General features: G+C 46.5%; 1 protein-coding gene and 1 long non-coding RNA gene across 10 annotated transcripts in view; one reads left to right on the top strand and one right to left on the bottom strand.

The window, feature by feature from the left end:
* Positions 1 to 12,874, top strand: part of LOC109252230 (uncharacterized) — a 340,134-nt gene that overhangs the window by 260,443 nt on the left and 66,817 nt on the right. For all 3 annotated transcript variants that reach the window (XR_002073895.2, XR_008423863.1, XR_002073893.2), the window contains exons 4-5: positions 7,190 to 7,301; positions 10,725 to 10,810. This is a non-coding gene — a long non-coding RNA (uncharacterized LOC109252230). The remainder of the gene's footprint in view (positions 1 to 7,189; positions 7,302 to 10,724; positions 10,811 to 12,874) is intronic.
* Positions 1 to 12,874, bottom strand: part of FGF1 (fibroblast growth factor 1) — a 68,877-nt gene that overhangs the window by 12,404 nt on the left and 43,599 nt on the right. For 4 of the 7 annotated variants that reach the window (XM_019424557.2, XM_053907389.1, XM_019424555.2 and 1 more), the window contains exon 2: positions 9,059 to 9,263. In XM_019424557.2, coding sequence (XP_019280102.1) covers positions 9,059 to 9,227 — 169 coding nt within the window. In that variant the 5' untranslated portion in view covers positions 9,228 to 9,263. Of the gene's footprint in view, positions 1 to 9,058; positions 9,523 to 12,874 lie in introns of those variants that run through there. The other 3 variants (XM_053907391.1, XM_053907390.1, XM_019424553.2) reach the window with 3 other exon arrangements.

Genomic DNA, 12,874 nt, shown 5'->3' with positions numbered 1-12,874 from the left:
GACCCTACTGCAGGAGCCTCGGGGTTCAGACCCTGAAATGATAAAGCCACACCACAGAACCCCTCCCCCCACTCGCTTTTGAGCTCAAAACGAACACAAGTGCAACTACACAGAGTGCAACTACACAACTACAACAGAGACTCTGTCTCATGCATGGGTATTAGGTATTATCAGATAGAGCAGATATGCCTATGGATGGGGTAGATGCAAAAAGCTGAAAGTAATGTGTGCTGAAAACAGCACATTGCAAAAGCATATTTCTAGTAAATCCTTGAAGAAATTCTGTAAAAAACACAAAACAATGTGCATAGCTCATGAATATATAGGGAGTAAGATAGGAAAGTGTGCATTAGATTCAGACCAAATTCATACCAGTTGCTGCCATGAGGAGGATGAGAAGAAGGGCCAAGTCTGGGGACTGCTGGTGGGAGGAACTTCTCCTTTGTCCTAGCTCTTCATTTCTTTACAAACACAATTCTTTTTTTTTTTTTAATTTGAAAAAAATTGTTTAATGTTTATTCATTTTTGAGAGACAGAGCATGAGCAGGGGAGAGGCACAGAGAGAAAGGGAGACACAGAATCCGAAGCAGGTTCCGGGCTCTGAGCTGTCAGCCCAGAGCCTGATGTGGGGCTCAAACTCATGAACTGGGAGATCATGACCTGAGCCCATGTTGGATGTTTAACCAACTGAGTCACCCAGGTGCCCCAACAAACCTAATTCTGAGGCAAGAACAGCCAGTGGGTGACCCTGGCTCAGTTTGGTTGATGGGGCTGCTGCTGATCGTGGCTCACTCCTTTCTGGAGCAGTAGTTGATGGATGAGGCTCAGCACAATGGGTAAATACTCAGAGCTGGCCAAGATTCCATGCCCCTGATGAGCCCTGCTGTGCCTTACGACCCAGCTCAGGCTTGAGCCAAGCACCATGTAGACCTGAACGTAGGTATCCATGAAGGTGACTCCCTTGACGGTTGACAGGGAGCCAGAAAAGCTGATAAGGCAGGACAGGGCTGAGGGGCCTCTAGGGCCACACATTCTCTGCTCAGTTTCCTTTTCTGCCACATTGCACCAGGTTAACTAACACCTGAGCAAAAGGGAAGGAACACTTTTCTTTATCCCATGCGGGGAATTTAGGACTTGTAGTCTGTAACAGGAAGGTCCTTGGCTCTCACACATCCCAAGGATGAAGGGGCAAGGACTTTTCAAAAAATGGGACAAGTCATTTCATCCATAGAGTATGTATTATTCCATACTTCCAAAATGGGAATAGGAACTTCTGCACTAGCAGAAGAAATGGAAGCAGTTCTTAATTAAAAAAATTTTGGGGGGCGCCTGGGTGGCTCAGTCCGTTGAGCGTCCGACTTCGGCTCGGGTCGTGATCTCGCGGTTCGTGAGTTCGAGCCCCGCGTCGGCTCTGTGCTGACAGCTCAGAGCCTGAAGCCTCTTAAGATTCTGTGTCTTTCTCTCTCTCTCTGCCACTCCCCCACTCATGCTCTGTCTCTCAAAAATAAATAAACATTTAAAAAATATTTTTTTAATTTGTTATTTTATTTTATTTATTTATTTTTAAATTTCTTTGTTACGGCCACCAGTTCACACAGCCCCCAGGGCCCGCACAAGCACAGAGGCCCTACCCCTGCCTGGGGCTCTTGCCTTCTCTATCCCCAGCCAGCCTCTTCTCTGCCCCCGCTTGCCAGCAATTTTTTGAAACATACTCTAGAAATACGTTTCTTAGAGAAATTCACATTTATAAAGCATTGTAAAAAATGTCCTAAAAGAAGGTCGTAAATGTTAGCTTGGTGGATTTGTGACCATCATGTCTTCTTTACTAGGAATCCATTAGGGAGTGCTGGTTTGGGAATGGCCTGTTTATCAAAAATAGATGTCAGGGGAGCCTGGGTGGCTCAGTTGGTTAGGCATCTGACTTTGGCTCTGGTCATGAGCTCGTGGTTCATGAATTCGAGCCCCGTGTCCGAATCTGTGCTGACAGCTCAGAGCCTGGAGCCTGCTTCAGATTCTGTGTCTTCCTCTCTCTCTGCTCCTCCCCCACTCATGCTCTCTCCCTCTCTCTCTCTCTCAGGTAATGAATAAACAGAAAAAAAAATGTTTTTTAATACTTAAATGTCATTTCCATCTTCATGGATCATGCTCCTCCCTGCCCTGTGTTTATAGTTTGGACCCCTTCACGGATCTTTACTGGGAGCCTGTGTAAAGATGAACCCAGAGCTTTTGGGTGGATATGCTAGCCCCCAACTAGGCAGTCTACCTTTTTTTCTGCAGAGCTATATCTCTGGTTTTCTCTTCTCCCCAGTGCCTTCCATTAGCTCTTAGCAGTAGTTTATTTACGTTAGATCCACATGATTCTTACTTTCCAAGAAGAGAAAGACAGAAGAGGTATTAGGAGCCTGCCACTGCCAAGATCAGGGAGCTTTGGGGCACTGCACCATGGTTCCAAGCCCCAAGCCGTCCTGGCATCTTCCTGTCCTGCCCTAGGAAGTTTTATTTTTATTTTAGTTTTCAATTAATTAATTTTAAAATGACATCCAAGTTAGCGTATGGTGCAATAATGATTTTAGGAGTAGAATCCAGTGATTTATCCCCTCCGTATAACACCCAGTGCTAATCCCAGCAAATGTCTTCCTAGGAATTTTTCAAGATAAGATTACAGCTGGTGTGTATGGGAGACAAATGAGTGCAGAGGGAGGTCCTTTCTGCTTTGGTAGCATGTCTGTGGCCTTTAAGCCTGCTTTCCACCTCTGCTCTCCAAAGAGAGGCCAAAAGAGATTACGTGCCTGGTTTATTCTGGGTTGGAGACTTCCCGTCCTCTGCTGTGTTTACCCAAAGTGAGGTCAGCCTCATTCAGAACTCGGTGAGGTTGTTTTATGTCAATGGCATTTATAATTAAAATGTAGCCACAAGCTGGGCCCCCTAAAGCATTAGAGAGAGATGGAGAAGAAAAAGAAATTGAGCTTGTGGAAAAAAAAATTCCAGTGGTCTGGAATATATATATATATATATATATATATATATATATATATATGAAAAAGACTTTTCTTAGAATGTGTAAAGGTGTCTGCTTCTGCTTTGGGACTGAAAAAAAGGTGCCTGGAAAATTTTGATCTAGTCCATGGACTGTGTGATATTTAAAAAAAAAAAAAAAAAAAAAAAAGGTTATCTAGAAAAATCTCTTCTGTATAACCAGATAAGGAGTGAGTGGGAGGAGAGGGGCAGGGATCCCTCTGGCATCACATCCCACCAAGATGGGAATACCCCACAGAGGGGAGTTTTTCTGCCCGAAGACCTGCCCTGCTCTCTGGCTTTGGCACCAGGGCCCAGCTCTGCCCACCTTGGTGATTTGAAAGCCGTCTTGACTTTCAGCCCCAGCTGGTGGGGAACAAAGTGCCTTTACCATCAGGTGCCGAGTCATAGTAAACTAGAAACCGGAAGTCTGTACTGCCCCAGTACAAGGAGGCAGGAGGGATTGCACCCTAGAGGAGTCTGCCCTTTCTAAAGGGCTGCAAAGTAGGATTCCTTTGACCGGTGAACTCCCTTAGTGCCTTTAGGATGTGGTTTGATTTATAAATATTTGATTGGCACACACTTTGCTCAGGAACATTTCCATTTGTGTGGTGAGCACTGCCAGTAATCTTGCTCCTCACACAGCCCTCCTGTGTGCTTGGGGAGGCCAGGGGCCGTTGGCCACAGAAGGCAGCAGATTGGGGATGCTCGTGAGCTTATTGTTCTTCTCCAGTTACTGGTGTAGATATTCATCCCATCGGGGAACAAGTCATGTCCCCCTTCGCCTGAGAGGAGACTCCAGCAGAAAGAGCAGAATCAAACATGGAGCCCCTCCTTGCTTTGCCCAAGACAGCACACTCTGCCAGAGAAGTTAGACAGGGCAGGCCTTGCTGGGCCAGGCGCTGGGCACATTTTTCCTACATGCCAGCCCTTGATTGTTCCAAACCTAGGTAGTCCCAGTGACACAGAGATGAAGAAAGGTAAGGTCAAGTAAGGAGGAAGGTCAAGTAAGCCTAGGGGTCAAGTAAGCCAGGAGGAGGGTCAAATAAGCCTAGGGATGATGAGGGTGATAAATAACATTTTTTGAGCACCTACTGTGTGCCTGGCAGTGTGTATAACATTTTTGAGCTTCCTACTTTCCTGTGACATGGGAACTTCTGTCATCCTTGTTTTTAAAATGAAGAAATTGGGGCGCCTGGGTGGCTCAGTCAGTTAAGCGTCCAACTTGAGCTCAGGTCACGATCTCGCGGTCCGTGAGTTTGAGCCCCGCGTTGGGCTCTGGGCTGATGGCTCAGAGCCTGGAGCCTGCTTCCGATTCTGTGTCTCCCTCTCTCTCTGCCCCTCCCCTGTTCATGCTCTGTCTCTCTCTGTCTCAAAAATAAATAAACATTAAAAAAAAAATTAAAAAAAAATGAAACTGAGGCATGTGGGGAAGTAACTTCCCCACGGTGACAAGGAATTAGTAGACAGGGACCTACATCTACACCTATCTGACCCACACGGCAGGCTTTGCGAATCCAGTATGTTTATTTGATCAGTTTGTGGGGCAAAACCACCATCACGGTATTGATGTCAATGGTGGTAGTGGTATGTGGAAAGAGACTTAGTCTTGGAAGAAGAAGCTATGGATCTGTGACAACCCTTCCCAGTTACTAGCTGGTCACAGGTCCTGTTAACTCAGTGTTTGCAGAGTGATGACAATTCATAACCTGTGGGTTAAGTGGAAATGAACGAATCTAACATAATGCGGGGCCCTGGGTGGCTCAGTTGGTTAAGGGTCCAATTTGGCTCAGGTCATGATCTCACGGTCTGTGAGTCTGAGCCCCGTATCGGGTTCTGTGCTGACAGCTCAGAGCCTGAGGCCTGCTTGGGATTCTGTGTCTCCCTCTCTGCTCCTCCCCCATTCGTGCTCTGTCTCTCTCTGTCTGTCAAAAATAAATAAATGTAAAAAAAAAAAAATTAAAAAAAAGAATCTAACACAATGCCTGGCATATATCACGAGCTCAATAGGTATTTACTGAATATATTGTCGAATTTGAATTTATCTGCCACCAATACAATGCATTCACTCCTCAAATTAATATTTATTGGGCACTATACCAAATGCCATTCAACATACTGGATGCAAAATTGCAGTGTTGAGCTGTAGGAGACAAAGTCCCATCTTCAGGGAGCTCAGTTGGGGAGAAAACCATTCACTAATCACACAAACAAATACAAGGAGATACGCATGGTACAAGGCACTCCTCAAATGTCCTGTGTCTGAAATGGAACCGGTCATCCTTCTCTGTGCCTGTTCCCTCCAGGATCCTCCCTCTCCTGGTGACACCACTCTGCTCATCTTCCAAAGAAAATCGCAGGGAGTCCCCATGGATCTTCCTACAATTTAATGTCCCTTCCCTTGTCTCATGGTCTGCAGCTTTTATTCTGTGCCTGGCTTGCCTAGAATGGCAGTGTAACAGATGTTCACAGCCTATAGTGATGATTGCCTACGACCATGATTTGAGGAGTTGTAATGGGATAAACCAAAAGCATCTTCTCTATGGGCCAGAGATTCCCACCAGTGGGGACAGTTTACTCAGAGCTACATTACACTGGCCTGTGCACAAGCATCCTTTGTAGGTTTATGCCACTCCAAGAAAGGGTTTGTGTCAGGTACTTGGAAATTTACTCTCCTGGAGGTAGGAAGAAGATAAGTTTTGAAAATATCCCAATTTTTCCCAGGGCAGATCCGCTGAATGGGGACAAAGAGAAGCTATGAAAAGGGCTATTTTTTACCTTGTACAGCTGGAAGGCATATGGTTCTATTTTGTATGATTTATGTAGATTTGTTTCAATATTTGATTGGCTTTTAGAAATATTCTTTCCAATGGAAGTCTTAGAGTATAGCTCTATACCTGTGACCACAGTGTCTAGTCATGTTCAAACTAATGGGAGGGAGTATCTTTGCTAATTATTTAGCCAGGGTCATCCCACTCTGTCCAACCCTGCCTGTCCAGATTGATCAAATTGATTCAGAATAACCCTTGGCATGAAGATGGACTGTGTCAGTACCGCCACTGGGCAGTAGAGGGCGACAGAACCACACCCAGTGGGTATATCCACACCAGGGAGTCCTCTTGCCTGAAGGACTTTTCAGCCTTGTCAGGCACACAAGTGATTTTATTCCCATTCCATGGGTGAGGAAGCTGAGTCTCAATATTTTCCCCAAGATTACACAGTTGGGAACCCTGGAGACATCTAAATTTCTAGACAGGAGAGGATGGTTGGAAGGGTCCTTGGGTTGAGGGACTTGACATTTATTTTGCAGAGCATTTTATGCAAACTGCAGAGAATGGTCATTGTTTAGTACTGCTCCTGACAGCGTGGGAATATGAATCCACGCTTTCTGACTCTAAATCTAGGCCCCCCTAAGTCTCTTCAGAGAGTTATGTGGATTATCCCATTCTTCAGGCATTGACAGGTACAGGGATGGATTTCTGCTTACTCACCCCACGTACTCTGATTTCTGTCCTCCTTAGTCCTTGTTCTTAGTTCTAGAGTAAATAAATAGGCCAACACAACTCTGCATTTTGCCAGAGAGACCTTGAATCAAAACCGGAATCTAGACCATTGGCCTTCCTGGGAGACAATGTTATAGAAGTGATGAAAGGAAGGTCCTCAAATGTTATACTGTATTTCCACATGCTGTGGGTTGAGTATCTGGAAGTCCCAATGACGGTGATGAAAACAGCAGCAATAGTGACCGCCGTGTGCTGAGCTGTTACCCTGAGCCACGCACTGTGCCAGCCACTTTCCTTAGATTATCTCATTTTATCCTCCCAAGGAACCTGGGAGGCAAGTAATATTATTCTTATTTTACAAGTGAGAAAAGGGAGGCCAGAAAGCTTACGTAACTAGCCCAAGTTCACTTGGCAAAGAGTCGACCCAGCATTGCCTGGAAGTCGCCCTCCTCACACATGCCTCCCATTTTCTTGTGCTACATTCCAAGGGTTCCTGACATCGTAGGTCAGGCGGCTGAACTCAGAGCACATTCAGAAGTTGTCCCCATGTTACATGCCCAGAATGCAATCCATAATGCTAATGATGGATGACAACAGTGAAGTCGCATGCCATTTGTACTAAAATTCCAGTACTTGGAATAAGTCCTAATTGTTGCATCTTGTTTTCTGAGATTTCAAGATTTCCCAGAAAAGCCAGCCTAACCCTGAGGAATACATCATCATGGTTGTCTTTCCCTTGGGATTCTGAGCACCAGAGAGCATCCCCATTGGTTCAGAAAACGGGTAAGATTTATCAGAAACATTTAAAACCCCAGAGGAATTATGAGGCGCCTGGATGGCTCAGTAGGTTAAGTGTCCGACTCTTGATTTCTGCTCAGGTCATGATCTCATGGTGCGTGGGTTCGAGCCCCATGTTGGGCTCCACGCAGACGGTGCAGAGCCTGCTTGGGGTTCTCTCTCTCTGCCCCTCCCCAACTTGAGCGTGCTTTCTCTCCCTCTCTCTCAAAATAAATAAATAAACTTAAAAAAAAAAAAAAACCCAGAGGAATTAAAGCTTCTTTCCCTGTGCTGTGTGGGGCAGATCACGTGAATTCTATAGCTTGCCTCACACAGTGGACTACAGTCTAAGTCCATTTGTTTGCAGTAAATGTTACTTATACATACGTTTGACATACTAAGTAGAGTCTTTTTTGACTCACTCTGGTGCCTCGTTTTCATCAAATATAAGGCATTCGCTAGGCCTATTTGACGACAAACCACCAAAACAAAACCCCTCAAAAATCTAATCCTGCGGGTGCAGGCCTCAACATCAGTTTCCTTACTCTTTATCTCAAGGGTCTGCCTGGTGGTTGGGAAGGAAGAGACAATGCCTTCTGGTCCATAAGTGCTGGCTTCCAACCCCATGACCTTTGCATCTGAGAGTAGCATGAGCACCACTGAGGTGGTCATCTGTGCTTACGGCCTGCAGCCTTTGGCACATATTACATGAATCATGAAGACTCTCTGGTACATAAACCATCACATCAAAGCCAGTATTTTGCATTCTGTTTTAAAGCTAGTTCTGCAGAACCTTACTTTCTACCTGGGCTGTGATTATGCACCTCCTGGTTTCCTCTATGCCTTTCTTCCCTTGATTCACAGTGTGTTTTACCCGTTAGATCGCTGACCCTCTACGCAGGAACTAGATCTGGCTTTTGGCGTCTCTCCAACAGCTAATGCTTCAGGGATGCTCAGGGAATCCCTGCTAACATCACAGCAGGACGCAGGCACCTAATATCAAACATGCACACCACTCACCGCAAGAAGTACTAAAGCAGAAGGGAAAGATTTTTATCCTTAGATAGTCAGGAAGACTCATTTCTCTAAAGTCATACCTCCATTTATCAGCACCATCCGAGAGCTAAGCTGGCAGGAAAGCCCAGAAGAGATGCTCAGCATTTGGCTTTAGCTGTTCCCGCTCTCCAGTTTCTCTAAGGTCTGGAGAATGACTTTACCTCTCCCGGTTACCACAACCACATCTGCATGATCTGCAGAGCGAAAGCTGCATAATTTATGATGTGTAAGACTGTGATTATGAACTAGGATCTCACAAATCAAGCTCAGTGGAAACATAACCTGGAGAGTCCGTTCCCATGAAACTGAGCCCGCGTCTGTGTGTGGGGTTGACTGCCCCTGCCCCAGGTGGCCCTTCCTGTCGTAGAGCAGGCAGGGTCCTAACCGGCCTTGGGGGCCAGGCCTTTCTTCACTAAATTACAGAAACCCCGAAGAGCCGAACACTGGCAGCCACATCTGATCTCAAAGCAGTTGTATGAGGTCAACAGGCCATCCTTTTACGGTCTTGAAATAGGACCCCTTTAGGTAGGCTGTAGCTCTCACAGCTCCTTATTTTCCACACCTAGGCCCTGTGCACATTTATGTCACCCTGCCTGAACAGAACCTTGGAGAAAAGGGTACCCGTACCCAGATATCCTCCCTTCTCGCGTCCTTGACTAAGAAAGACACCAGGAAGGTCTGGGGCTACAAGAGAAATGGGTGCTTACTGTGCTGGTCGCTCCTGTCCCTCGTCCCATCCACTGTGCCATCTGGAAGGATCCTCAGGAAGTGGCCCCCGTTGCTACAGTAGAGGAGTTTGGGTTTCTTGTAATTCCCTGGAGGCAGATTGAACTTCTCCGTCAGGGCCGTGAAGGTTGTGATTTCCCCTTCAGCCATGGCTCAGCGGCTGCTGCTTAGGGTGTGCTTTCAAGGCTGTAAGAAATTAGACAACCCTATAGAGTGTCCCACCAGCCAAGGTGCTGCGTCCCCTTCCGAGACGGGAAGGAGAGCCTCGGGGCACGGGGCCCCTGCTCGGTTAGTAAACCACAAACTGCCCAGGCGATGCCCACAGCAAACGGGTCTGTGCGGTGGGCAGTGGTTAAGGAAGAAAGGTCTCTGGCATGGGAGGGATTTTCAGGACATTTCTTACTTCCCAATTGGCCACGGCTTTGGACAAAGCCATGCATTTTTTAGAACTTCAAATTTAATCATTTGGCCAAGGGGAAAAAAAAAAATAATGTTTTGGTCCCTCCTGATCCACACACATCCTCAAATTAAACACTGAAGTTGTACTAAAATAACACCTGGGTTCTGGCTGAAACCCACAAAAGCCGAGAGGCCGGCACTGAGGTTTTGCTCTCCTCCTCCCACTGTGTGGGCTGGGGACTGCCTGCCCCGTGTACGCAGATAGCTCAGATAGCCTGACTGTTCGGGACCTGTAGGAAAAGGTACGGAAGGGCCCTCAGACCGCCCGCAATAGAGACGGCCAAGGGTTCACCTGTAATGGCAAATTCTGGATTTGCTGGTGGGAACAGAACTAGAACCAGGGAACAAACACTTGGGGGTGTTATGCGGGATTTTGAAGGGCAGACACTGTCCCAAAGGAAACTTTATGAGACAGATCTTTTGGAGGTTCTGCCAGTGATTGCCTGCTTCCTCAGGTTTCCATACATTCTCATGTCACATAGAGAAGGTAGGTCTGGCTCTTGTACAAAAGCCAGCTTCATTTTAAGTATTTGCTAATGAGACATACTTAGTGTGACACAGAAACCATCATATTGCACATTATAATCCTCTAAGATTGTATACACCCACTATAGAGAGACTTATAGTATCAGTGTTAAAACACCCAGTGACATGAATCTAAGTTTTAAAAGGCCAAACTAATAGGGGCGTCTGGGTGGCTCAGTCAGTTAAGCCTCTGACTTCTGCTCAGGTCATGATCTCACGGTTCGTGGGTTCAAGCCCCACGTCAGGCTCTGTGCTGACAGTTCAGAGCCTGGAGCCTGGTCTGGATTCTGTGTCTCCCTCTCTCTCTCTCTGCCCCTTCCCTGTTCACGCTCTGTCTCTCCTGCTCTTAAAAATAAATTAAGAAGGGGCGCCTGGGTGGCTCAGTCGGTTGAGTGTCCAACTTCAGCTCAGGTCATGATCTCGCGGTCTGTGAGTTCGAGCCCCGCGTCAGGCTCTGGGCTGATGGCTCAGAGCCTGGAGCCTGCTTCCGATTCTGTGTCTCCCTCTCTCTCTGTCCCTCCCCCATTCATGCTCTGTCTCTCTCTGTCTCAAAAATAAATAAACGTTAAAAAAAATTTAAAAAAAATAAATAAATTAAGAAGATTTTTTTAAAGCCAAACTAATAAACAGAATTTTAAAACATCTACTTGTCCCACCATTTAGAAGAATAAAGCGCTGGTGATTCCAAGGACACACAAGGAAGAGGCGAAAAAGAGCCGGGGAACTAGTGCGGGAACTTCCTTACAAGTGTGAGTAGGTCCTGATTGCACACACTGATTATTGAGTGGCCTCATAATGGTAGTGATCATCACCATTAACATTAACTTGTAATCCGGGCTATAAGGTAACTCCTATAACCTTCATTATTACTCTTTGAGACAGACACTCATTATCCCCATTTTTTTGTAAAATGACACCAGAGCTTATAGACATTCGATGGCCCATCCAAGGTCAACGCCTACTGGGTGGTGGGAGCTGAGCCTCAAAAGGGGTGTGTTGAAACAAAGCCATCATTCGCCCCTAACACCAGGAAAAGGTGAAGTGACTTCACTGATATTGCAGTGTCATTGCCAGAAGTGGGATTTTTACCCACGGTCTGGCACATACATCTGCCCCCATGAGTTCATTATTCGTTACGTTATTCGTTTGTGATCCAGATATTGGCTATCACCACCAACACCCTCCACTTTTGTCCCTGTCAACCTTACAGTGGGACTCCAGGCATCTCCTCATTTCCCAGGAGACCCTACATCACCAGGGAACACCGTGAACTTCGCGGAAGGCCTGCCAGCCTCCCGCATCCCCTGAAGTAACCATCCATCCATCCATCCATCCATCCATCCATCCATCCCCAGAGCAACCTCATAGAGTTGCTCATGTGGAAGGCAATTCCATCATAAATTGAGACAACAATTTGAGTAATTGGTCCTGGTGACTTTGGAATTGGGGTTCATGCTGGAAGCATCTCATTGTTTCTTTTGCTCCAGGCATTTTAACATCTGTGGTACGTGTTTTCCAGTCTGTACTCACGTGAGCTCGTTACTGTCCCCACTTCCAGCCATGGTTTGCCGTCTCTCTGAGTACCCCCAAAGGGAATTTTGCATACACTATATAAACTATGTTTAAAGTCAGGCCATCTCAAATATCCTCTTCACCTGTGGCGAAACTCTGTCCAGCTCATTTCAGATAATACAGTAACAGATTGAAAATGTTACTTACATCCACACACTTTACCTCCCGTGGCACCTTGCTTTTGCTTTCCAAACCCACATTCTCTCTTCCAAACCCTTCTTATTCATCCACAAGCCTCTACATCTCTGGGCCTACCTCTCTCTCTCTCCCTCTCACGTCTCTCTGTCTTTTTCTGCTCAGCCCTTCTTCACCCAGCTTCTTAATCTCCCTCTCATTCCACTCGCTTCTGGATCCCCTTTTGATAGAAAGCTCTTTAGCTCTTTCCAGCTTTGACATCCTCACCCGTCACGTCTCCATTGACATGCGACGGTGATCAGTTCCCCGTTCCTTCAAGTACAGCCAAGAGATAAAAAAGATTTTTTTGTTCCTTTTCTCCCCGCAAGCACTTGCTAAGTTGTCTACTTAATTTGGTACAGGAGAAAATAATTATATACTGGTGGATATATATTTGCCATTTAACTGTACAAATAGCCATTCATGTTGTCAGTCTTCGGGGGATGGACTTTTGTTTCTTGTTGTCCCTGGGTTTCCTCAAGTGTAGGTCTCCATGGGCCCCTGACTGTGCATCAGGTGCAAGTGAAGGATGGCTTCCCTTCTAGATCCAGCACCGGCGGGGAGTCTCCGTTAAGTTGTTGTCTAAGTGTTGGGTATAGATTTGGCTGTATCCATTTGCATTCGTGCTTCCAGCCCTTTGGGATGAACGGGAACAGATACAGCAGAAGGCTCCTGTGGGTAGAGGCAGCAGCCGTGGCCAAGGATTGTCCCATGCTCATGTGCTCATGTGTGTATAAGCCACGCAGCGTAGACTTCACCACTGTGAAGCTCTCCCCAGATTAGCAACCTCGGCCAGAGACCAGCAGGCCCTCAGGTGTCCCTTCCTTTCCATCACAGTGCCATCTGCTGTTATAAAGCCACGATTCTGCTCTTTGCCTGCTCCCCCCCGACCCCCACCACCAGTAAGAGGGACAGTAGTGGGGGTGGCTGTACTAACTTCAGATTGCTCCCATGACCCTGCAGTTCACATCCATATCTGGAAACCTAAAGGGAGGACATGTTAACTCCTGAAAATAAGCTTTGAGTCAACCTGAGGCTGATAGTCTGTGGCAGTGGGATCTTTGAAT

Source organism: Panthera pardus, unplaced genomic scaffold, assembly GCF_024362965.1.
Source record: "Panthera pardus isolate Hobbes unplaced genomic scaffold, ASM2436296v1 HiC_scaffold_2, whole genome shotgun sequence".
In the NCBI taxonomy this organism is placed as follows: domain Eukaryota; kingdom Metazoa; phylum Chordata; class Mammalia; order Carnivora; family Felidae; genus Panthera; species Panthera pardus.
The sequence above is the reverse complement of the archived record's forward strand: the minus strand, read 5'-3'. Positions and strand labels throughout refer to the sequence as shown.